The sequence below is a fragment of the Colletes latitarsis genome, chromosome 6, assembly GCF_051014445.1.
Source record: "Colletes latitarsis isolate SP2378_abdomen chromosome 6, iyColLati1, whole genome shotgun sequence".
NCBI classification, from domain to species: Eukaryota; Metazoa; Arthropoda; class Insecta; order Hymenoptera; family Colletidae; genus Colletes; species Colletes latitarsis.
The window spans coordinates 24,786,995-24,811,985 of record NC_135139.1 but is presented as its reverse complement, the minus strand read 5'-3'; the positions used below and the strand labels follow the sequence as shown (position 1 = coordinate 24,811,985).

General features: G+C 41.8%; 1 protein-coding gene across 12 annotated transcripts in view; it reads right to left on the bottom strand.

Moving 5' to 3' along the window:
• Positions 1 to 214: 214 nt before the first annotated feature.
• Mctp (multiple C2 domain and transmembrane region protein) overlaps positions 215 to 24,991 on the bottom strand; it is a 39,077-nt gene continuing 14,300 nt past the window's right edge. For 2 of the 12 annotated variants that reach the window (XM_076767566.1, XM_076767567.1), the window contains exons 3-14: positions 22,714 to 23,109; positions 20,965 to 21,240; positions 20,569 to 20,711; positions 19,952 to 20,143; positions 9,423 to 9,571; positions 8,944 to 9,349; positions 8,451 to 8,593; positions 7,977 to 8,336; positions 7,773 to 7,902; positions 7,024 to 7,188; positions 6,612 to 6,937; positions 215 to 5,702 (exon numbers count right to left, since the gene is read on the bottom strand). In XM_076767566.1, coding sequence (XP_076623681.1) covers positions 5,591 to 5,702; positions 6,612 to 6,937; positions 7,024 to 7,188; positions 7,773 to 7,902; positions 7,977 to 8,336; positions 8,451 to 8,593; positions 8,944 to 9,349; positions 9,423 to 9,571; positions 19,952 to 20,143; positions 20,569 to 20,711; positions 20,965 to 21,240; positions 22,714 to 23,109 — 2,798 coding nt within the window. In that variant the 3' untranslated portion in view covers positions 215 to 5,590. Of the gene's footprint in view, positions 5,703 to 6,151; positions 6,177 to 6,361; positions 6,426 to 6,611; positions 6,938 to 7,023; positions 7,189 to 7,772; positions 7,903 to 7,976; positions 8,337 to 8,450; positions 8,594 to 8,943; positions 9,350 to 9,422; positions 9,572 to 9,706; positions 10,474 to 10,719; positions 13,964 to 19,951; positions 20,169 to 20,568; positions 20,712 to 20,964; positions 21,241 to 22,713; positions 23,110 to 24,991 lie in introns of those variants that run through there. The other 10 variants (XR_013079905.1, XR_013079904.1, XM_076767569.1 and 7 more) reach the window with 10 other exon arrangements.

Genomic DNA, 24,991 nt, shown 5'->3' with positions numbered 1-24,991 from the left:
TTTGTGATTTTAATTACTTTTTACCACCATAATGAAGCTAGCTGCTAAGTTAACGAGAAGCCCGAATCGTTTTCCAACAAGATACTAACGTTATTTTCGAAAAGTCGAACAATTCAAGATGAACACGCGTAAACAATTTAACAATTTATTACAAGCGATCGAACGTTGTGAACGTCAGCTGAACATCGCGGTGCCTACAATAAATGAAATTCGCTAGGAAGAATAACAATTTTATTGACTGAAGTAGCATATGTTAAATTGAAACATTCGACATGCAAATTGAACAATACAATATTATCATAAAGTATAAAAAACCTCTTTATACACATTATTACTATGAACGATGAAGAAGTTTCAGTCAGCTTGGGCGATGAAAAAGACCATATATGTATATATTCGACAAAATTTGAAATCTAGGCGAAGGATGCACGGCAAATTCGCGACTTTCGTTTCTTAAAATTTAAGAGAAAAATTTCATATACTTTCCAGGGGACAGCTCAGCGACTCCCCTGCCTAAAAAGAGAACAAAAATAAAAAAAAGAAATTCAACGATGTACCCAGAGAATTTTAATAAAAGGAATGATCTCAGGAATGACTGTACAAAACGGATCGACGCGCCGCGTGTGATTTAAAACGCGCGAGAATCGATCGACGATCGCTCGAAACGCAATAATTGACATTCTTTCGTAAAAAGCACATATTCGAACGCCAAAAAGATAAAGACATTCCCGGGTTTCTGTCGTCGAAATTTTAAATCACACGACGGACGTACGCTATCGTCGACGTACCTAAAAAAAAGAAGAAATTGATTCAAAGTATCACAAGTTTCTCACTTACTAAGAAAGTTCGTTGACTAGATGACAAAAAGAATCGCCCCTCTTTCCCTCTTTCTCTATCGTCTCAGTGTTCGCGTGTAAAATGTTCAGTGTGTTCGTGGATACTTTTGCCTGGATCTTAGGCCCCCGGGAATCGACGATCAGGAACAACGATGATTTTTATTTCCGAGCCTATTTGACCCTCCGAAGCGCGGAGACACGCGAACTCGCGTTAACGCGAGAGACAATTGCGTTTTTACTTCGCTACCCGATCGACGAGAGATAAAATTACGGTAAGAGCACTTTTATGTAAGCTCTCACACGATTTCGTTGCACGCGCGCGCGCTAATGTCGCGTTTCGCGTACAGACGATTTCACAGATAGCCGATTACATTATCCAACAGACGTAGATATCATAACAACGAGTAACAAGCCGCGGGTAAATGCTAACGAGTCTCTGAACCCTTACGATACGATCGATAAAATTACTTTGGAAAGAAGAAATTGCAAATATTAAGTATAACGCTTCAAAGAGTCAAATATTACTCGAGCGACGTACTCGGCTGGTATCCAAAACTTTCGAAAATTATAAGAATGGAACGTGCTCACAGCAATAAACAAATATCGAAATATATTTCTTTGTAAATTAACGATATCTTCGTGAAAGTATTATTGATAGATTCGCGAGGTTCTCCTGATGAAAATGAGTACAAACACGACCTATCCCGGACTACTTTTACCAACACGTAATTAATAAATTATTAGAACAACGTGTAATTAAAAATGGTCCGAGATAGGTCGTGTTTGTACTCGTTTTAACGAGATAAACCTCGCGAATCTATCGATAGTAGTTTTGTGAAGATTCTACTATACTATAAGTAAAATGGATACGGATTGTTCAAAACTTTTGATACAGCCAGTACATTCGCATCATGACGTGGAATCGTGACACAACAATGAGAAGATCGATGACGAGAGATTCGAAAAAGCGGCGTTCAAAGTTCGAGTGTTAGAAAAGCGAAGAAATGGATCGGCGATATCTCCCCTTCCTCTTTTCAGCTTTCTCATCGGCTGGCACGAACCGTAAAATCGCGGTTAGGAATAATTAATTCCGCGCGTCGTTTCCCTCCTCGAGCATGTTCCTCGCAATATTTAGTTTAACAAGTTGTAACCGCTACGAAATATGTATTCATCGAGCTCTTTGAAACGTAATCGCGAGAACACGTTTCTTCGCCGCCATTTTGGTTGCCCTCGCGCCCTCGGACCAAGCCAAACTTTATTCGAAACGAACATTAGAAGTAACAAAGTTAATAGTTGAGTTGTTGCATAAGATTTTAACGAATATTTTAGTTTTATTTGTAGCTATTGAATATACTAATGAACTTTCTATTAAAATTATAAATACCTGTCACAATAGATTATGGATACTTTAACTATTAATACACTGATTGCCATGTAAGTTATTGGACACTAGATACGAGTAAATAATGTATAACGAACGTCCACGAAAAATGTATTCGATATGCATTGGAAAACTGAATACTTGTTTATAAAAAATGGCGTCTGGTTTCGTCCAATAACCCCGTGGCAGTTAACGTGGGAATATTATTATCAAAGTTACTTCGCGAGACAAAATAACAAAGTAACAGCGTTTCGAGTAATGTTATTTCATAAATGCTCGAGTCCGTACGCTTCGTGGGAGAACCATGGAAGAAAGAAGAAAGGTACTTTCGAATAATTAGTCGTCCCCAGCGAAGCATCTTATTTTTCTACGTACGTTTCAAAGAGTCGTTACACAGTGTCCTGTAATTACGACATCCATAAATCCTTGATCTAATTTCCATCGACTAACGCATACTTCAGCCGTGATGTCTGTAATATATGTCTACGAATATCACTTTCGCGACGACGCGAGCCCGTAACCATCCGGAAGTGGTAATAAAATATACGGAAGTAACGAGGTTTTTTTTTTTTTACAACGACAGTGGGATTGCGTAATCGCGTAGGAATAAAACTGGCGCAAAAAACGTTAGCGTAACATTCGGAACGAAGAAAGTCACAGGAGCAGGCCCTGGAACCGTTATCTAATCGGCGACCAAGCCTGAACTATCGTCGCGAGAACGACAATGGCCATTATTGTTAGAAAAATAGTAACCCTACTCGCCGAACAAACTTTTTCCTCTTTCGTCGACCGTTTCCATTCGCGTGTCGCGACGCGGGACAGTTTCTTCGGCGATTTCATCTTTAATTTTTCAACGACGAAGACCATGCAGCATTTATCGACAAAATTCTACGACGAATTCGCTACTATTCTTATTTTTTTCGGGAGGAAGATGATCTGATATGTTCCTTGTTATTCTGAAAACGTTTCATCGTACTCCAGAGATTACTAGGCGAACCACGCGACTTGTCGCAATTTTGTGACACGATTCAGAAGGTTCTTTAAGATAATATTAAACTTTTTGTAAATTCTCAAGATCACCTTCAATGTTTGTCGACCTTCAAATAATCTTGTGTGTGAGAATTTATTTCGAAGAAACCTAACGTTCTAAATAGATATCAATAGTTTCTCAAGGACACCCGAAGGTCGCGTATTTTGTGATAATTGAAGGAGACATTGAAAATTTATAAAAAAAGAATTACGCGTATAAAATCTAATGTTATCGTTTAGGAGGATCTTATGAACCATGCCATCCGTGATAACGAAATTCTTGTTAGTCCAGTGATAAGAGAAATAATAACGTCGAACTAGTCGTGTGGTTCTCCCTGTATAACAGTTATGGATTACGCTGAAATCACAATAATCTATCACTGTATAACCTTATTCCGTATACTGTCGAATAAAAATGAAAATTGAATAAATTCAAATGTAAACGATTATCAGTGATTTCAACGCCCGTCCAAGTGGTTATATTATAAATGTCACGAGCGTTCACACTCGTTCGATCTCGCGTTCTGTGTCACCATGCTCGAGGAGATCGCCTAACGCGTGAACGTGTGCGTTGGAACGAAGAATTCGATAATTATTAAATACTATTAATGAGAATAACGTCGAGACACATCGTGGTATCCCAACGGGTACGACTAACATTTCGTTTCACGAACGACGAACAGCTTTCGCCGCGAGGTAGAGTACGAAAACCGAATGAAAGCAAACCAACGTTTGAAGGTTTAAACAAGCGACTGTTCGTCGTTCCTGAAACGTAAACAGCTCGCTAAAGCGAATTCGCGATGCTGTCGCCGAGAACAACGCTATTTGTCTTTTAATTTTATTATTTTTTTTATACCTTTATATCTCTCATTCAGTGGTAACGATTTTTTTTTCTCTTCTTTCTCTTCAGCAGCTACATCTACGACACCGATGGACGAAACGGATCGACGAGGATAACCCTAGACGGGAATTATTCTCGCATTTGTTAAATACTCTATGTTGCCTCTTCTCCGTCGATATTGTTAGCTAATTCATTTTCTATCAAAAAGTTTACGAACGAAAGGGGAAACGATAAAACCGAAAACGAAAACGTCGCGTTTCTCGCTTGTTTTGATACGCTCGAAACGCGGTCATCCCCGTTCGTACGGGATTGCATACTTTCAAACACGTTTTGTCGATTCGCGTCTCGCTTCGAATGCTTGTCGACAGGGAGGTCAAACGTTCGAAGAAATCATAGCGTGTTTCGTTTATTTGCCCAACTGGCTGGAAGTTTGTGGCTCTCGTTTAACTCGTTTCGTGGGAACCTGCTTGGGTTTCTCGATTTCCCGGAAAAGATTTATCTATTTCTGTAGACAGGAACGTCGAGCATTCTGACGATTCGTGATACGAAGCAGATGGTAAATATCGCGGCAAATTCGACCTCCCTATCGACAACGTATCACGTACGAGTCCATCGTAGCCATCTTGGGCCCAACGATTCGATAAAACTACGGTTCCTCTTTAAATATAACACCATTCTCCCTCGATAAGCTTCCCTCGATTCTCACGAATTATCGAACGAAAAACTAGCAACAATTTCGCGTGGTATGTCTCGGGAAAATCGTTGTCCATCGGAGATCCGTCTAATTTACTCTCCTAAAGTTCCGTTGTACTGTTTTAAATATCACATTGCAATATTTCGTCCGCGCTGTTATCTACCATTCGATCACAACGATATTTTGTGTAACTCGTTTATAGAAAATATTTGATTAAATAGATTCTCACCATTGTTCGGTTTTCGATATGTACGTTGAATCAAATTTCATTTCGCAGACATTATCGCAAAAATGGTTCTTCTTCGATTTTTCCCTGCAAAAATTCAAGATCAAACTCTCTTTATGACAGCAATATAAAGTGTAAATGTTTATCAGATTTCATCAGTGACTCGAACAGAAAAATCGATTTCCTCGCAAGTGTCCCTAACGCGAATCGATGCAACAAGCGAGGTGATTCCACTTCGGGATTAAAGTAACTCGACTTCCCCGGTTATCTGTCGCGGTACGATTTCACATAACCGGGGACCACCGTAATTTGTACAAACGCGTAATGATACAAACCCTGTGCGACGGTCACGTCCAAGACATACCACGCGGGGTGTTCGTACTCGATCAGAGAAAGTGGAAACTATAGTTTCATCCCCTCTAGCTAGAACTCTACAAGTGTAAACGTAGGTTTCTCAGTCCATGTCGATCACATCCGGATTCTCCGCTGATCCTTTGCGCTGACGCGTCTTCCGGCGCAACAGGACCGTCCTCAGGATGCTCGGTGATCGTAGACCCGCGACTTCCGGCCGCGGGGCTGGCTGCTACGCGGCCTTTTGCCTCTTCCTCTGCTCCCTTCTCGTTAGATTCGAGTGGCCCGGACTGCCCGAGGCGCCGCTTTTCTCGCAGTCGGCGGTCGACAACGGTTTTAACTCTCTGCGGAGAAAAAATATTTTCCTCGTTAAACGGAATGCCTCCCCCCATTTCCGTCAACACCAATATCGTTATCGTAGACACGTGAATACGGACAACTGGAGCCAGAACAATCGGACGAACGGGGTTTTAACATTTTCAACATCGAAAGCCAGGGTTTACGAACGTGGGTGAATTTTAGCGAATAATTTTAGTGAATGGCGAACAAATTCTTTACTGATTAGAAAATACTGAAAAAGGGTTCTTTGAAAATTGACAAATATACGTGAGTAAAAGTTTAATAAAGTGAGAAGACTCGGAGTCGAAACATTGAAAATACCATGCTTGCATTACAAACAAATTGTTTATTGGAGAATTTAATTTCTGTGGAAATGAATGTTTTGTATATGTAAATGGGTGAAGATTAAGTAGACGGTGCTATTACTGGTGTTTTTAATACGTGTTATACCTACTGCTGGGTGTTTGATTCGTGTCTGACTGTAAAGTGTAAATGCTCTCTTAACATCGACGATTTCCTATTGATATATTTGTTATATTGTGTGAGTGTATAAAAATCCAAAGATCGACGCAAGTACGCGCGTTGCGTATTTTATAAAGACAAGCTATACTTTTGTTTTCGTTTCTCAAATACAATTTATTGTCTCAATAGAATTCGATCTTACCCAGGTTCTAACAGTTGTTCGGATAGTGTCCCCTCAAAATTTCTGTTTATTGCCGTCCAAATCGCTGGATCAGATAAAATTTTGAAAATGACTGGTATGTTCTTTTTATCATCTCGTTGATTCAAGACTGTTTTTTTAATTATAAATACTCTTTAACGAATTACTTTGTCTGTATTGTAATCGAAATAGGTAACCAGTGTATACGTTTCGAGAAAGATAATAAATATTGAATGAAATCGGCGTCAATCACCTGTAATTAAGTAGCTCCTCGTCGTCGGGCACTCTGGACACGAGATCGAGAACCTCGTTGTTCGGAACCGAGTGAGGTCGAACGATCTTTCTGGAGAACTTATTCACACCCCAGGCCAGGATAAGGTATCTGACAGGGATGAAATATAGAACAGTGGCCGCGAGGATCACCAGCATTATCGCCAAGTAACTCAGATAGGGGACAGTGAAATTGAAGAGATTCTTCACCCTCTCGCAAAGGCTGGCTATGTAGCCGATTGAATTCTGAACGGTCTGGGTCACTTCCTGTATCGCCTGCAATCTTTCCTTCAGACTTTTCTTCTCTTCCTGAAACCACGTATATCGTACGCTCGCAGAGTATCGAAAATGGACGGAGAAAAACTATAGAATAAATTTAATCAGTCGAAACTCACTTTATCTTTGTCGTCGTCGTCGTCGTCGTCGTCTCCCGGTGTGGTTGGACCGTCGTCGCCGTCGTCGTGGAAATGGGAGCCCGTGTAATGGGACAGAGGCGTGCCGGTTATCACCGCGACCTGTCCGGAAATCCATTGATTCAGCCCACTTCCGTCTTCGTAAAGCTGGGCGGAGTAGCGAAGAAGGTGGGCGCATGCAGCGATGCAGGCAAAGGTCGTCAAGCGTTCGACTCGTGTACAAGTTATGTGCATGTATTTGGGATTACCGGTGTATTAATTAAGCACGTTCGAAGACTAAGCCCAATAATTAATATAGAAGAAACTATCAGAGGGATGAAGATTTGATCAGAGTGTAGAAATTGAACAAGAAATTGTTAAAAATTCTACAGATACGGTTGCTGGTCGATTACAATCTACGCTCATGCTCGGTTTAAATTTTATTTAACTCAGGAAGGAAGACACTAATCTCTGTTAAGTGACGCTAATAGCGATAACAGATTTAACGAATGTGCACCTCCACCTCGCTCAACGGTACATGGATGGTTTCTTCTAAACAACAATTTACGAGCTTCTTAAAAAATCTATTTTTTAACGGGTGTTCTACGATCAACGTCGCAATCGTTACTGAATAAGGATTTCTACGTTAGTTCAGGTTTCCTATAAGCACTAATAGGTTAGCAAAGATCATCGAAGAGCGAAAAAATGTGATTAGAAATAATTAGTGGTGAAGAAGTAATATCCTGACGTACCAGATAATATCTTAACAGAATAAGTAGTGCCGCACCGGGGATCATGTAAGGCTCGAAGTAGTAACAGGCAAGAATGAAGAAAACCAAGGCGATGATGCTTCTCATTTTACTTTCCCATTCCCAGCAGCTCCTAATTATATCAACTCCGTTAAAATTAAACGAGCCAAATTATAATTATTAAATTGAGGGTGACGAAACACGTACTGCACGTATTTTCCAATGTCGATGAAGATGATGATGATGGCCTTCAGCCTGAGAACGTTCCGCAGAAAGACCTGCCTCTTGAATTTGATCTCAGGCTCCATGTACTTCTTCTCTTTGGGATTCAGCGTTCGAACGCAGGCCCTGAACACGTTCCAAACGACGGTCATCTCCAAAAGGATTTGGGGCGTGTTGCCCTTGGCCCTGCCTCTCAGTTTCTTGTCCTTCAACGCGTACCACCTCTTCTCGCCGTTTCTGATTCTCAGCAGCGGTATGGCGACCTTGCCAAGAAACTCTACTTTATGGTCCCTGTCCTCGTCGTACACGGTCACCTCTAGCACCGAATTTATATCCTTCACGTTACTGAAAATATATCATCACGTTTAATTACTTTACTTTGCAATGGTACCGTGATCCAAATTTATTTGATAGAAAAACTCGGATCACAGTATCTGGCTTTACTTTTCGACAACTCACAAAGTGAAGATCTTTTGCCAGTTTGGCGCGAGCGTCTTGTACTCCGTTTGAGTCTGCAATCTGGCGTTCACCAACTCGAGGACGCAGAAGGGATCGCTTTTCCCCCCTAAATCGGCTGCAGCGAGACCCTGGGCCCTGAATACCTACACAGTTACAGATACATGGGTAAGTAATAACATTTTCTACCACCTTTCGTCGTTCCATATACTAGCCCCTCGATTATTGCACGAAGGAGCACCCGTTTATAAGATACAAATTTTTATTTCACAATGGTTTCGATACTATAGTGTTTGAGGCTACAAATATACGTTATCGATAGAGACGTGAATATATTTGCACAATTTGGAAACGGTCCAGAAACGAACCCCACAATCCTCGAACCTAGATTGTGACAATACCGATCTTATTCTGAAAATAACAGTGTAAATTGCTTCTCGGAAACCATAGTTTGAGGAATAATCGAGGAACGCCAAAAAAGGTTCGTGCCAACTACCTTCACTGTCAGATGACCAACGTCCCGTATCCTCTGCAACGTGTTCAACACGGCGTACCTCTGGTACATCTGTTCGCGTTCGCGAGGCGTTTCCTCGTGAGCCGCCAGATCGCTGATGGTTTCGCTGGCGGTGGTACCACTGATAGTCAACAACAAGAAGATGCTACCAGAGCCTTCCTCGAGGTCACGCCATAGCCGATGAGTAGTCTCGCGTTCGAGGGTCGCCAAATCGATCACCGTCCTCCCCATCAGATCGTCCTGATGACTTTTGTCGCGATCCCAAACCGTCACCTCCAGTTCCTGGCCCAAGTACGGGTCCTCGTAAAGATGGAGGTCGAACTGCTCCAGCCAGACCGGGCTCAGGGTCTTGTGCACCACCTTCGACTTGTACTTCTCCGTTCCTAATCTGTACAAGCGAGGAACGATCGATTTTACGACGCGGCGAGTAATATTCGACAGAATGATAAATAATTTCATACCGAAACTTGACGTAGGGATCCGACAGCCCGTCTATATCCATCGGCAGCAGATTCTTCGCCTCGACCAGAACAATCGTCACCACGGAGCTCCATATTTGCGATTTCAAGCGTCTATTTACGTCTGCCAATCGATTGGTCCGTTGGAAGTACTGCAACAGTGAAAATAAGGCGCGTTCAAACGGTCCTGTCTTCGTGAAAGACACCACACACGATATCAAATGGCGAAGTAAACTAGTTTCAGATAATTTTATTACAAATGGTCTACGCAAAGTTCCAAACTCTACCCTATGGATATCTTCCATTTTCTCCTTAACATTGTCTTTCAGCTTGTCGAACAGATCCTGATGCTTGGCGTCCTTGGCCTCCGGAGCACCATCCACCTTCGCCACATTGGCTTCCTCGTTCTTCCTCAACCGTGAGATCAACTGACCAGCGTCGAATCCCGTTCTCTCCGATTTCGGAGAGTCTTTCTTAGGCTTCTTCAAGATCTCCGCCCTGCTCTCCAACCTCTTCTCCTCGGTCTCGTTCTCCGTCGCGTTGAACCGAACGTCGTAACTCGAATCCTCGCTCGATCTCTTCGCCGATTCGGAGACCTTGCAACGATCGACGATCCAGGCCTCTATGGGCAACAGCCACGGATGCTTCTGCACGTTCTCCTCCAGTATCCTCTCCATGTGATCCTCCAGCATCCTCTCCACAGAGCCCATCTTCTTCTCGAAGGAGGACTTCAACGAGCCGATGGTTCTCTTCTCTTTGACCTTAGCTGGCTTCTCGATCGACAGACCCTCGACGGATCGACAGACCTTCGTCCCGGACGATCCAGCGTTCTCCATCTTCGCCCTCAGGTTCTCCAACGAGCTCCATCTTCTCGAAGATGGATCGCCCCTGATCGTCGACAGATTTCCCTTCTCGTCCTCGAGATCCACGAAGAAATTACTTTCAGACGTGGTATTTTCGTCTTTTTCCGCATTGCTCCGCGACGCGTCCTCGGACCTGGTCTCGGAGGTATCTTGATCGGCTGCCAGAGTCTCGTTGTTACTCGACGACTCCTCTGGAATGTTATTTTGGTAATTATTTACCGCGTTAACGACCTCGTTGATTTCCACGACCTTTACCGTACAGTGGAGGGGGAATTTTCATTTCCATTCGCTTGCAATGATAAATCCAAGGATCGTTTATTCCAAGACTGACTTTGATTTTCATAAAATGTACTATTTACGAACGTATCGCGACTAAATAATTCTCCATCATGCTTAAAGATCGTCGAAATCGGCCAGTCAACGCGGTAAACGATTACCATTATTCGCGTCGGTGGTTTTATCGTTCTTATCGAGGTCTTCGAATCGATCGATAGCCTCGGCCTCCACGTTCGCGTCCTCCTCGGATTTATGCTTGAACCTGTCCCTGTTACTCTCCCAGAACTTCTTCCATTTGCTTTCCGCGTTCTCCTCTCCTTTCTTCGCGGACTTCGATGGAACCTTTACAGAATTGTTTTCCGGGTCCGATGGCTCCTTGGAGACGGCGTCCGCCACTTTGTCGCGTCTCTTCAGACCTCGCTTCGGAGTCTTCGGGATCTCCAGAGACTCGCGATCCAACGATCCAGCCTCGATCTCCGCGGCACGATCGCTCGTCGACCGATTCATCCTCGATCTTTTACGGTCCAAGCGTTTAACTCACTTCGAGTACTTGTTCCCTCGAAAAGGGATGGAGATTCGTTCGATTTACATAGAGGAAGATGGGTTCGATGGTCCCGTGGATTCCTCGAGTTCGACCAGCGAACATTCGTTCTCGTGTTACGGAATGGACGAGCAGTTTCTTCGTTCGTACACACGCGACCACCTGTCCGCATCTAATTGCCGAGTTCCGTGACTCGACGAGCTTGATTCGTTCCGCAGACAGTGCAAACGATCATTGTTGTGCGTCGTTTATCGCTATCTCTGGCACTCGACTGTCCAAAGGGTCGTAGCGTACCAGTTTTTCCGTTAAGGGCGCGAGAAATGGCTGCGGATAATTAAACGCGACGTTTCTGCAATTAGTGTCGGAATGCAGCGGGGAATCGATCCTCGATAACAAGGTTCCCGTCGTCTGGAGGTCAACTTTCCCCACGCGCGATCCCACGACTAGTTACGAGTCCAGAAAAAAAGAACAGTCGATCTCTATACAGACGACTCGGAACCTCTGTGCTCGCAAGTTCGAACCGTGTCTTGGCCCGACTCCAAACCGAAAAAGAAATTGCCTCGAGGACGTCGACGAATCGCGAATGGCCGATCTCGTGTCTGCTTAAATTTTTCAGGGGTCTGTCTGGTTCGAGTCTTGAAATCGAAATTTCATTTGGATTCGAGAAAAACTGTAGGAGTTTAAAATTTAAATTTAAATTGGTTCGTTGAAGACCATCGAAGTATTTACCGCGACACGCTATTAATGTGTATTTAACGATGTTGTCGAATCGAATGGCTATCAATGTTTTCACGAAGCGTCAAGTGGATATCGATCGCTAATTTTGTAACTAAATGTTTGATACTATTCGATACCGAATTATAAATTAGGGTCTGATACTATTGATTCGATACCGTTTCTATTATTAATATTGTTATAGAGGGTTCATAAATTTCTTGGAACTTTCATAACGTATTATACGGAAATGGAAAAAATCGACGCGATTTGCGTTTATAGTCGCCAAAGTATGAGACTGGCACGCCGGATTTGACAATATGGACAATGTGCAATTATATCGACAATGTACCGTGTTATCTTCGCTTTGGAACGTTTCTCAAACCTGGAACGTTATGGCAATGGTCCAAGAGCTTCTAAGAAGAAAAGAAACATTGTGAAAAAGAAACTTGCAAAAAATTTGTTAATTCTACTTGGCCTTTGCCTTGAGGCACAGTGTCTTGCAACACAATGACATTTCATGTGTATAATGACATAATTATAGCGATGTAAAAACATACCGGAAATGACTGTACTTTTGCAATAGCGGCCAGTAGAGAATAGGCACACCTAGTGGATTTTGCACATCTATGATTATACTTTCATGAGAAATACAAATTTTTCCTACAATGGATGATGCAAGTGGTCGCTGCTATTTTGAGATGACAGTCGTCGACGTCCAAGAAAAATTGTATTTATATCGATCAGCGCGTACGTAAATGTTGAAATTACCAAGCCATTCGAAAAAAAAAAACAAAATCTGATCGAGTTGTGTTTCACCAGACGATAAAGATGTGGCCTGTTGGCGATCTATTTCCAAACGATGTGAAAGGAGAAAAGTGGGTTAGATGTATGCTTCTGATAGCGTTACGAGAAAAATTTCTACGCGATCTTTCGACAAATCCATAACGTAGTTTTCCTATTATAATGAGTAGACGATATTCGAGGCCCAAAGTCACCGGGTTTCTCGATGAGAAAAACGTCTCGTATATCGCGGAATTTTTAGGACTTCGAGGCAAGGCGGACCCCATTAACCAGACCACTTAAACCAATGAATCATCGAACGGTCGACGGCGCACGTGGCCGAACATCGTCGATCCAAGTCCGTCGCGGCGCGAATGGATCGCTTCGCTCCATTTCCCAACCTAGCGTCGTTCCTCTTCCTCTTTTCCGCCATTCAGGGCCAACGCGTCCACGCTGACGTACACCGGGGCACTTTAGCCGTCTACGCAAATGACGAGTGTATCCGCCGCAGACAATGAGTTACGCGAACGAGGGGTCTCTCGTGCCTTCCGCGGAAACTACGGAATAGCTTTTTCCATTAATTAATACGCCGCGATCGCGTCCGTCTTCCAAACGAACAACCATTCCATACGGTGCTTATATCAATCGCGATTACACCGTACTCCCGATTATTATAGAATACAAAATAAATCCTCGATAAGATCGAGAATATCGATCGTTACGGATATCTCATGACTCGTGTGTCCTCGAACGATCTTGCTACGCGTTTACATCGTCGTGGCAACGTTATCGGTAACGTTCGATCGTGTTTCTTCCCCCCGATTTGAGGTTAGTAACTCCTCCGTGCGGGACTTCGTTCGTTGCGTTCGCGGAGCACGCTGGTCCAACGCCCATGGGCGTTTCACGTACGTTTCGTACTGCTCGAACGAGCACTTTAGCGCGGATCGAGAAAAACGGTCTCGCGTCGCGTATACGTTGTTGAAGGCGAGGTCACGGCCGTAATTAAAGCGCGAGGCGATAAAAAAAAAGACGCGAAAGTACACAGCTCAGGCAGAGGACTCCCGCACTTCCTCGACGGTTGTGTGCGACTGGTTAACGATACGGCTTAACTCGACTACCAAGCCTCTATCTCCCTCTCCACTCGCGCCAAGAGGTAAACATTGCGATACCCCGTGTGGAAAATTCAACGTGTGGTCGACCCGCGTGTAACACTCGAGCGTACAATCATTGTGTCATCGCTTTATGTTTCTTTGATCTTTGTCGACACTTTTTTTTTAGTTCCCCGCCAAGGCAAGGTCGCCATATATTAACCTCTTAGCTACGAAGCTTGCATCGTTCCTTCGTGACGAGTATACTCGTCGTTCGCAGCTGAGAAGTTATGTTTATATACAAGGTGTTTCGCTACGCCTGGGAAAAATTTTAATGGGGGATTCTAGAGACCAAAATAAGACGAAAATCAAGAATACCAATTTGTTAATGGAGGCTTTGTTAAAAAGCTATTAACGTTTAAAGTTCCGCCCATACTGAATTTTTTTCTCGAAAATGCGTAGAATTTCGAGGGTATGTATAATGACTAAAAATGATTGTAATTGACCCCTGTAACGAAATATAATTTTTTTAGTATGATTTGAAATTTTTTAATTTCGTCTAAAAATTTCAGTACCTTCTCGAATTTTTTTCTAAGAAATGGGTAGGATTTCGAGGGTATGTCTAATGACTAAAAATGTTTGTAATTGATCCCCACAGCTAACAATATTTTTTTCAGAACGATTCGAAATGTTTTAATTTCGTCGAAAAATTTCACAGCTTCTCGAATTTTTTTCTCGAAAATGGGTAGGATTTCGAGCGTATGTCTAATGACTAAAAATGACTGTAATTGATCCTCACAACCGAAAATAATTTTTTTAGAACGATTCGAAATATTTTAATTTCGTCGAAAAATTTCACACCTTCTCGAATTTTTTTCTCGAAAATGGGTAGGATTTCGAGGGTATGTCTAATGACTAAAAATGTTTGTAATTGATCCCCACAGCTAACAATATTTTTTTCAGAACGATTCGAAATATTTCAATTTCGTCGAAAAATTTCACAGCTTCTCGAATTTTTTTCTCGAAAATGGGTAGGATTTCGAGGGTATGTCTAATGATTAAAAATGATTGTAATTGATCCCCACAGCTAACAATATTTTTTTCAGAACGATTCGAAATATTTTAATTTCGTCGAAAAATTTCACAGCTTCTCGAATTTTTTTTTCGAAAATGGGTAGGATTTCGAGGGTATGTCTAATGACTAAAAATGACTGTAATTGATCCTCACAACCGAAAATAATTTTTTCAGAACGATTCGAAATATTTTAATTTCGTCGAAAAATTTCACAGCTTCTCGAATTTTTTTCTCGAAAATGGGTAGGATTTCGAGGGTATGTCTAATGACTAAAAATGACTGTAATTGATCCTCACAACCGAAAATAATTTTTTTAGAACGATTTGAGAAATTGTTTTATCATCGTAAAATTTTAATACCTACCCGATTTTTTTTCTCGAAAGTGGGTAGGATTTCGGAGGTACGTCTATTCACCAAAAATGATTGTAATTAGCCCCCACAACCGAAAATATTTTTTTCATAACGATTTGAAAAATTTGAATTTAATTGTTTTAACTTTTTAACGAAGCCTCCATCAACGAATTGGTATTCTTGATTTTCGTCTTACTTTGGCCTCGAGAATCCCTTATTAAAATTTTTCCCAGGTGTGGCTGAACACTCTGTATATTTAAGGAGGTTAAAGAGGGTCACGACTTGGAAGATAGATAGTACTCGCCAAATGGAGGAACAAAGTACTCATAAACAAATTAATATTCTCGGAAGTATTCGTTTATTTGTGTTACTTGCCAGGGCTTTTGAAGAATCGTCAAAGAAAAAGATCAAGGGGATTTAAATCGAGCGATCGAGGATTATTTATCTGTAATTTTTAAAGTTCTATAACCCCGATCAGAACCACATACTGCATCGGTACATTAAACATGCTAATTACCCGACTACGAGTTGCTAATTAATTCCAAGAAAAATATTATTGAGCAAAGGAAGCAAAAACCAGGCGTATATAATTTCTATACTCATAGATCGAAGAAACAGAGTAGAATGGAATAATAAGAATACTGTTAGTTGCTGAAGAAAATTTGATTTGTTAACGAAAAGGCGTTCTCGAACTTTTATGAAACAAAGATGTCTTGGCCAATTTCTCGCGTCGCCGAGGAATTGCGACGTCCAACATTATTCAATTAAAGTTCGTTTAACACCCTGTTAAATCCACGTAACACACTCGCGGTTGATAGATGCTACGTTACATAAAACAACTCTCGTGATTCAGCCGCGAAATCAAACAATTCCGCTTCTCGATTCGATCGTGGGATAAAACTTTTCCGTCTCTTCCATTACGTTTAACAAACTGAACTCGAACAGTCTTTTCTCTCAGACCGTTCCTTAATTTTTAATAATTTCCACAAAAATTAAAGACAAAACCGTATTATAATTCGACTGAAAATACTACGGATGCATTAAATTGTCTCAGAATTATCACAAACACACAGAGCCTGAATGCGAATAGATGCCTGCAGTATCGATATGCAAAATGGCGCTATCTGACTCAAAAAATGGAAACTACTTCGCCAAAAAAATTGGGTATCTGGATCGAACAAAAATAGTAGTAGTTACAGGGTGATCAAATTAAATATCAAGAAATCTGTTACGCCCAAAGATGCAAAATTCAATGTTCGAAGACGTTTATATCTAAAGATAATAATGTTTATTGTAACATTGCTGTACCACTTTCTTTTATCGTCGAGCGTAGAAGTGTGACTCACGCTGTATAAATAATTGCTCGTTCCGATGTATTAAAATCTTACGCAAGAGTATGACAATGTAAATTCGCGTAACCGGTTTACACAATTCCGCGTCCAAGTCAGATTACAAAATGGCGATCGTTGTTACATCCGTCGTGGACTGGGAGCGGTCCTCCCGGACATTTTCTTTATCGCCAATATTGATTATGACATTAACGTGACACATAGTGAAACCCTTCTGGCGCCCGATTGTGACCGCAGAAACAGGTTCATTCAACGTGTTTGCAAGCCAAAGCGGAACGATGACGGACGTTACGCGACGGATTACAGTGCATACACATTTACATTACGTCACATCGTGTTCCAGCCAACGAGACACGCTGTGCATGGGTCATTCAACGCGAAATCAGATACTTTTTAACGTAACATCGCATATTTCTCGCTAGAATACGTTCCACGCTTCAAAAACGTTTAAACGCGACACCAATGATTTTTCGAAACACCGTACGAGTCGCTCCTCGGTATTAAATGGTTCGTTGAGCATCGTTTGATATTTCGATATTTAAATCACAGTTTCAGATCCCCTACGGGAAAACTGTTTGCGTATATGCGACTGTATATTTAAATAATATTTATTTTTGACGTGACCAGCAACATGTACCGTTTTATTTTTGAAATACAAAACGATCAGTGACTCATTGACTACGAATTACATTTGTCATCGCGTGCAACAGATATGCATAAATAAACATACATGAAAATATGTATACAACGTTAATTTCAATTAATTATCCCGCGCTATGATCGAATTAAAAAAATATCGTTGATCGATTGCCACTTCAACGGTTATAATTTATAATAAATTCTGAGTTTGAAAAATCCTTTGACGCAAGTTTAAATATCGCTGAAGATCGCGAAGTATTCAAAATTCAGCAAAGTCTGAAATTGTACTTCATAGAGGGTTCAATTTCGCGTGAAATGACCCTTACGAGTCAGGAGCTTCGTAACCTCGTTTAGGCTATTAACACTGCTCGACTAAGTGGACTTCCCTCTTGTTTCGTCCTGGACAACCTAATCAGCTTCGAAAGGTGTACCTTTATTCGAAATTTTTAAAGAGATTTCACGTACAAACTAACGTGATCCATACGGTTTTAATTTCCAATAATTTTCTATAATATTTCATAACCTTGTAGCTTTTCAGTTTACGTAACAGAATGGTGAATTAATTTACAACTGTTATAAAACGCTCTGCAATGTGAAATGCTTTCAGTGCGTGGAAATAACATTCAACAATTTTTGCAGCGAGTTTGAAATGAAATTCGGTTCAACGGTTACGAGAGCAGCGTTTGCCGCTGAAAAGAATATTTGAAAAGAAGTAATACGAGAGTTCCTTTGTGATATTACAGACGACTCGTATCATAAAACATTTTATATTGTCTCCTGGCGTCTACTGAGAAATTTTATAGTATCTTTTGATATAAAATTCGACTGAGTGCTCTAGGAAAAATCCAGAACACATCTAACAAGACAGATTTCTGTGTAAAAGATGGAATAGAATCGGTAACAAAAATTATTGGATAAATAAAAATTATCTTCGTACAGAAAGGGAATTTCATTTTCGAAACCGCTATTTCGTTATATTCATGATTGATTAACGAACGAAAGATAGATGAAGATTTTATTACGTGATACCTAAATCTGCCGTGATAACCGGTCAAAATTCTGATCGAGAGAAGATAAGATTACCGGAATTATGAAAATATATGACTCTGTCCATTTCTTTAATCAAACGCTGCTGTTTTTCGAACATAAATCTTTCCAGTCGACTTCCTGTAATTACTCTCCGAATATAGACGTTCCTCGAGCGGAATTTCCGTTTTCGAGTAAATTGCACCCACGTCAACCGAACGGAATGTTTACAATGGGAAAAGTTACGAACCTTCGAAGTTCCAAACATCTTTCCAACAATGATACCGGCGAAGTCAATACCATGACGGAGTCGAGAGTGTTTCTGATTTCATCATAACCCAGTTTCCTTGTCCCTAACAGCCAATGAATATACGGGGTGCAGCCTAAATTTCTATCTAAATAAAATATCTCACGAGAAACAAATAAAAATATGACCCTTCCATCAAATAAATTATTATAGGCTGGTCTAATTCTTCGCTTATCGTTGCAATAAATATTCAACCCACTTTCGAAGCATCCATATTTTATACATATATTTCTACCTAAATATTTATTAAATCGCTCGGAACAGTAAAATACTTCGTTTTATTTCATACGCGTACAGATTATCAAACGAATTAATTGGGTCGATCGTGCGTTAAACTTCAAAAATTAAATTAATTCGATACGATTAACCATACAATCGAATAAAAGCAAAGCCATAACGACGCTTTGATATTGAATATTTACAGGTAAAAACATTAACGCGGAACACATTTTTTACGTATAAAACGGAGAAGTTATTGATCGTCGCAAGTGGGTCAATTATGTTCGACATTCGAAAAACCAGAGTCAATTACCGAATGTATCTCGAGGTTAATGGAAATACGTGCTGATCAAACGCGAACAGAGAGTATCTCGTCCGCTACCAGAGGTAAGAGACTAGCAATTTGTTGATAAACGCCTTTTCAGACGAGCGCTTCGACAGCTTGTACAATTGAATATGTTCCAATTGTTGACTCCCGGGGCTCGCCACGTAGGGATTTATCGTTTTTCGATATTTCGTTGCGCTGCAACCGTCCTGTCAGCCGTGACGCGAAACGTCGGATTGATCAGGGGATAGGTATTTAACGTTTGCTTCGCGTCTATTCGAGGCATCGTCGAGAAAAAGTTGAAAACGATCGCGTTGCGCGCGGCACTCGACCTGAAATTTCGCTCGCCAGCGCTAATTCCACCGAAGTTACCGCGGCCACGACACACGAATTATTTTCACATGCTAAAAATATAGAGAAAAAAAAATTACACGAAGCCAGGAAAAATGAAAACCGAAAAGTTGTTCGACTGTTTTTCAAACTTGCTGCGTCTGTTTGCTCGACGCATTACAATTCTGGTCACTGTTTGCACCGGAACGATAACGTTCGCCAAAGTAGGCGAGAGCAAGCTGCGCCCCTATCTGCGCCATGATATGTAAATCTGTCGAGGTTGCCTACATCTCATAAATTCGTTCCCTCTGACCTCGACGGTGTCCCGTTATTTTGTATAACGTTACCCTACATTCCTTTTTATCATCGAGATCTGTCACAGAACGTTTCTACCCTGATTCGTCATCTACCCCTAAATATAGGAAGAGATTCTACTCATCGAACCTCGTGCCCCGAATACGTTCTTCGAAGCAAAAACTACGGTCACTCGAAGCTCTGTAATTTTAATTATTTTTGTTTTTTCCAATAAATCTTCAATTACTGTTTCTTCCTTCGCCGTTTGTGGGACTCTACTAGGTTGGCTTAAAAATAATAAATAAATAACGAACAGAGTTACATTCTTGGGATAAGCTGATCTACCGAGTACCTGTTCTTTGTCCTGTTGATTCCTCGGCCAAAGAGTGGTGGTTAGATAAATTTCCCCCAAGTGTTGCTTCGGTCTAGCCGGATCCTTCAGCTCCAACGCGATGTCCTGCGGTTGGCCCAGGTCTAAGTTCGTCAAGTCCAACTGCGCCGCGCCCATAAAGTCATCCTGCAGGCCCCAATCGTAGTCGAAGACCTGTCGAAACGACCAAGGTCTGTTGCTAGTCGAAAGAAAGAGCAAGCAGCTGATAAAAAATCCCGAAACTATCGAACAGAGACGTGCAAACTTCTTATCTTTGTCGAGGACTATTTTCTATCCGTCGCGATCGCTCTTAAAAAGAGCAATCGATATTTTTATTTCATAGAGTCGAGCCATTCCGGCTCGCGGCGGTTCTACAAAAGGATGTACACATCGAGTTTCCTGCTCTTTTCGCGGTCTATTGTCCGAAATATTGCCCGTCTCTGCTAACAAACGCGACGACCGTAGAGATTCGAGTCGACTTCGAGTGCACTTTCGGATCGATGCTATTCGTTCCTCGGAGCTTGTTAAATAAATTATTCCACAAACAAGCCTCGCTCGACCGTTCCTCCGCGACAAATACGAACTGCCAGAATTGGTACCTTGATCGTGAGTGGCTGGAAAGGGTCTTCTATAGGCAAGGTCACGCTTTCATCCCAAACTGGATTCAGGTCGCGATGAACGGTCCTCGACTTGTGCAGCAATCGGCCGCAGCATTTCACTTTCACGTAAGGATCGCTGGCGCCTGAAACCACAAATTCCACGTCTTACAACGATTATACGATAAATTATTCCCGCTCGCGACGCTGCGTCGCTTCCTAATCGGATTTAATCCCGTATTAAACGGAATCGTCAACCGCCAAATGCCACCAAACTTTCAAGCATCGAGAGATCGTTTCGCTACGGAACAAGGTAAGCAACAGAAATTTCCCCCGGCAATTTCAAATAAATTTTTAAGGAACCCTTTACGCGAACGACAAAACGCGAATTTGTCTCACCGCATCTGTCCATAGCGACGAGATTCGCCCCTCTTCTGATGTGCAAACGAAGCTGGAAAAAAGCATGCTGCCTCAACGCCAATTCTCTTTTTCGGGCTGCTTCCTCCTGCAGAAACACGTTATCGTCCTGGCTGATCGAACCTCGAGCCTCCTCGTTGAAGTCCTTCGATGCCTGGTAGCTCAAGGATCCTTTCGACAGACCATCGCTGCATCTTCCAGGACTGTCTTCCGGCCTCGTCACGACATTCTGCCTATCGCCGCGCACCAACGGCGACTCTATTAAAAAGACGCAACGTTCTATGAAATATACGCCCATAAACTCAATAAAGACTTTATTTTATTGTTAAAAAACCTCAATGAGACTTGTTTTTCAGCATCCAACTTTCCCTGAGAACGTCTGTAAATAGTTAGACTAGGTTGACTCTAAAACTTTTCTCACTTTACGGGGTTAAGGAACAATTTTTCGAACATTCTTGGAATTTATAAATATTCTTCATCAAAATACACGCAGTTTGCATTTGGAAACATTAAAATCCTCCAAACCGTTCCGGAATTACGATTTTTTAAACATAACCATGAAATTTCAGGGGAATCGGAATTTCAGGGTCAGACATTGTATTTTCAGTAAGGAATTTTTTTCTCGAAAGTGCGTTGGATTTCGAGGATATGTGTAATGACCAAAAATGATTGTAATTGACCTCCACAGCTAACAATATTTTTTTTAGGACGATTTGAAAAATTTTTTTTTAGCCGAAAAATTTCAGTACCTATTCGAATTTTTTTCTCGAAAGTGGGTAGGATTTCGATGGTATGACTCATGACCAAAAATGATTGTAATTAACCCCTGCAGCCGAAAATAATTTTTCCAGAAGGATTTAACATTCTTTTTTTTCCGTCTAAAAATTTCTGCACCTACGTCAGTTTCAAAGTCAAAATCTGATAAACTACAACGTGCCGCGCGTCACGACTGTAGCACGCCCCTTCGTTTTAAAAGTTCAAGGATTTCCGCGCAAATTGACAAGCATTTTTTTCTATTTATTACTCGGTGATAAAAAAAGAACCGTGGAGGGAAAAGTTGAACGATAGCGCTCGCCTTTTACACGACTTCGAATTTAATTTATGTACTTTGCAAAATATCGGCGAGCTAAACTGACCAACGCGATGCGTAAAGTTTATGTACTTCAACTTTTATGTATTGAATACGTTAAAGATATTTTGGTCCCATTGCTGGCTGGGAAGTTCCATTAAAATCGGTACATTAGAGCTCGCGTAGGTCTCTCGTAACAGAAAGTAATAATTTAATACTACATTAGGGGGTTCGTCGAAAAGATTTCCACTATGAACACGTACATTGCCATGTCACCCCAGTTAGGGGTGACGCGTAAGTCCGCAGGAGGCGACGTCAGCTGAATAGGGTCGACGCTCATATTTTACCGCGTCACGAATTATATTACTCACCGTTTCTGTCGGGACACGAGTGGCCTAACGAAACGATGATAATTTCGAAACTGGTAAATTTACCGAAAACATTGCCACGCTGTATTACAGATCGTTGCTTTCAAAGCTTGACTTTTACAATTCAAAATATACCATCCACCTCTTCCATACTGTAATAATATTATAAATGATAAGTGTTCTGGTCCCTTGTAACATCCTCGATAAGCAATTTAAATCGGTTTCGAAGAGATACCAGGTCCTGTAAGAAAACGAAACGTTTGACAATGATTGTAAGAGGTATCGGAGAACTACCTGGATGATTGAGACAGTGTCTGGCCGGACTTTGCGTGGCCGAGGAGCTTTTGCTGTGCTCCGACGAGTAGTCAGCGGCGTAATCGGATTCGACCCCCGCGGATTTGTAAGACGCGTCCTGGGAATGAACGTTTCCGGCATCCTTCGACTTCTTCCGCTCCTTGCTCCTGCTGCGTGCCCAGCGGCTCTTCAAAGTGGCGAAGAAGGTGTGCGTCCGTTGCGCCACCGAGGTTGTGTGCCGATGCTGCCGATGATGATGAACGACGCTGGATTCGGCCTGTTCACCGCGTCGTGACGGCGAACTGTTGTCGTTGTTCCTGAGCTCCGTGGCGCTTTTCGAGAGCTGACGGCTCCCGTTTAAGTTCAGTCTGGATCTCTCCTCCGCCCGACTACTATCTGGAAATTTCAATATTTTCGATGTACCAGACGAGTTTCGAGCGATCAAACTACGTCAAACGCGGCCCAACCGAGCCTTGAGAGGTTTGATGAGATTTGATGGGATCCAACTAAGTCAAACGCGATCCAACGGAGCTGATTTGTACCCAGCATTGTTTGACAGAATCCATTATTGAGTCAGACGAGATTCAGGGTGAATCATAGAGTGAAAGGTTTGATGAGATTTGATGGGATCCAACTAAGTCAAACGCGATCCAACGGAGCTGATTTGTACCCAGAATTGTTTGACAGAATCCATTATTGAGTCAGAAGAGGTTCAGGTGGAATCAGAGACCGAGTCTTGAGAGGTTTGATGAGATTTGATGGGATCCAACTAAGTCAAACGCGATCCAACGGAGCTGATTTGTACTCAGCATTGTTTGACAGAATCCATTATTGAGTCAGAAAAGGTTCAGGTGGAATCAGAGACCGAGTCTTGAGAGGTTTAATGAGATTTGATGGGATCCAACTAAGTCAAACGCGATCCAACGGAGCTGATTTGTACTCAGCATTGTTTGACAGAAGCCATTATTGAGTCAGAAGAGGTTCAGGTGGAATCAGAGACCGAGTCTTGAGAGGTTTAATGAGATTTGATGGGATCCAACTAAGTCAAACGCGATCCAACGGAGCTGATTTGTACTCAGCATTGTTTGACAGAATCCATTATTGAGCCAGACGAGATTCAGGGTGAATCAAAGATTGAAAGGTTTGATGAGGTTTGATGAGATTTGATGGGATCCAACGGAGCTGATTTGTACTCAGCGTTGTTTGACAGAATCCATTATTGAGTCAGACGAGATTCAGGGTGAATCAAAGATTGAAAGGTTTGATGAGATTTGATGAGATTTGATGGGATCCAACGGACTTGATTTGTACCCAGAATTGTTTAACAGAATCCATTATTGAGTCAGAAGAGACTCAGGTGGAATCAGAGACCGAGTCTTGAGAGGTTTGATGAGATTTGATTGGAATTCTGTATGCGTCATGGGGTCTACAAAAATCAGACGAGAATCCATAGTTTCGTAAGTTTGATGCGATCCAACTAGGTCAAACACGGTTCGATCTGCTTAGGTCTGATAAAAAGCAAAAGTTACTATCAAGATTCTGTCGAATTGGATCAAGTCTTGAGAGATTGAATGAAATCTAATGACCCTATAAGATAACTTTCCGAATAATCTCGCGAAGCCCAATATAGACCAATGGGGTCTAATTATTTCTGATCGTATTTGATTAGGTCGAACGTACTCCAATGGCCTATTCTCAGACCCGATATAATGTTATAGAGTCCAATAAGGTTACAGCAGAGCGAAATGAAACTCCGCCCAGCCGGAATGTGCCAAGTGACTTCGATGGCATTTAAACTGGTCCCCATAAATGTCACAGAGCCCAACGCGGAAATGGATATGAAATTTTAAACCCTGTACGAACCACTGGTCCTTCCTAGTTCGAACTTAAACCCACGGAAACCAACGCGATCGAATCGCGTTTAGAAGCAGATATATTTTCCGCGGAAGACGGAATCCAGTGTCGACGGGTTAAATCTGATTAAGTCCAATATATTCCAACGAAGTGCGGCTAAGTCTGATAAGACGTAATTACGTCGTGTATGATCGGATGAACTTAGGTCCGACGTAGTCCAATAAGCTCGATAGAGTCTGGACGAAGTTCCGACGATCAAAGCGACGAAACGGATAAAAGGTAAGAAGATTATTCGTCGGATTCATCCGCAGGATCTTTGACCTTACGTCGAGGAAACTGACCAGTCTGTACCTATATTCAGAATGTACAGAGAATATCGTTAGCCGCGGGGATCGATTTCTACGAACGCGAGAAAGCCACCCGA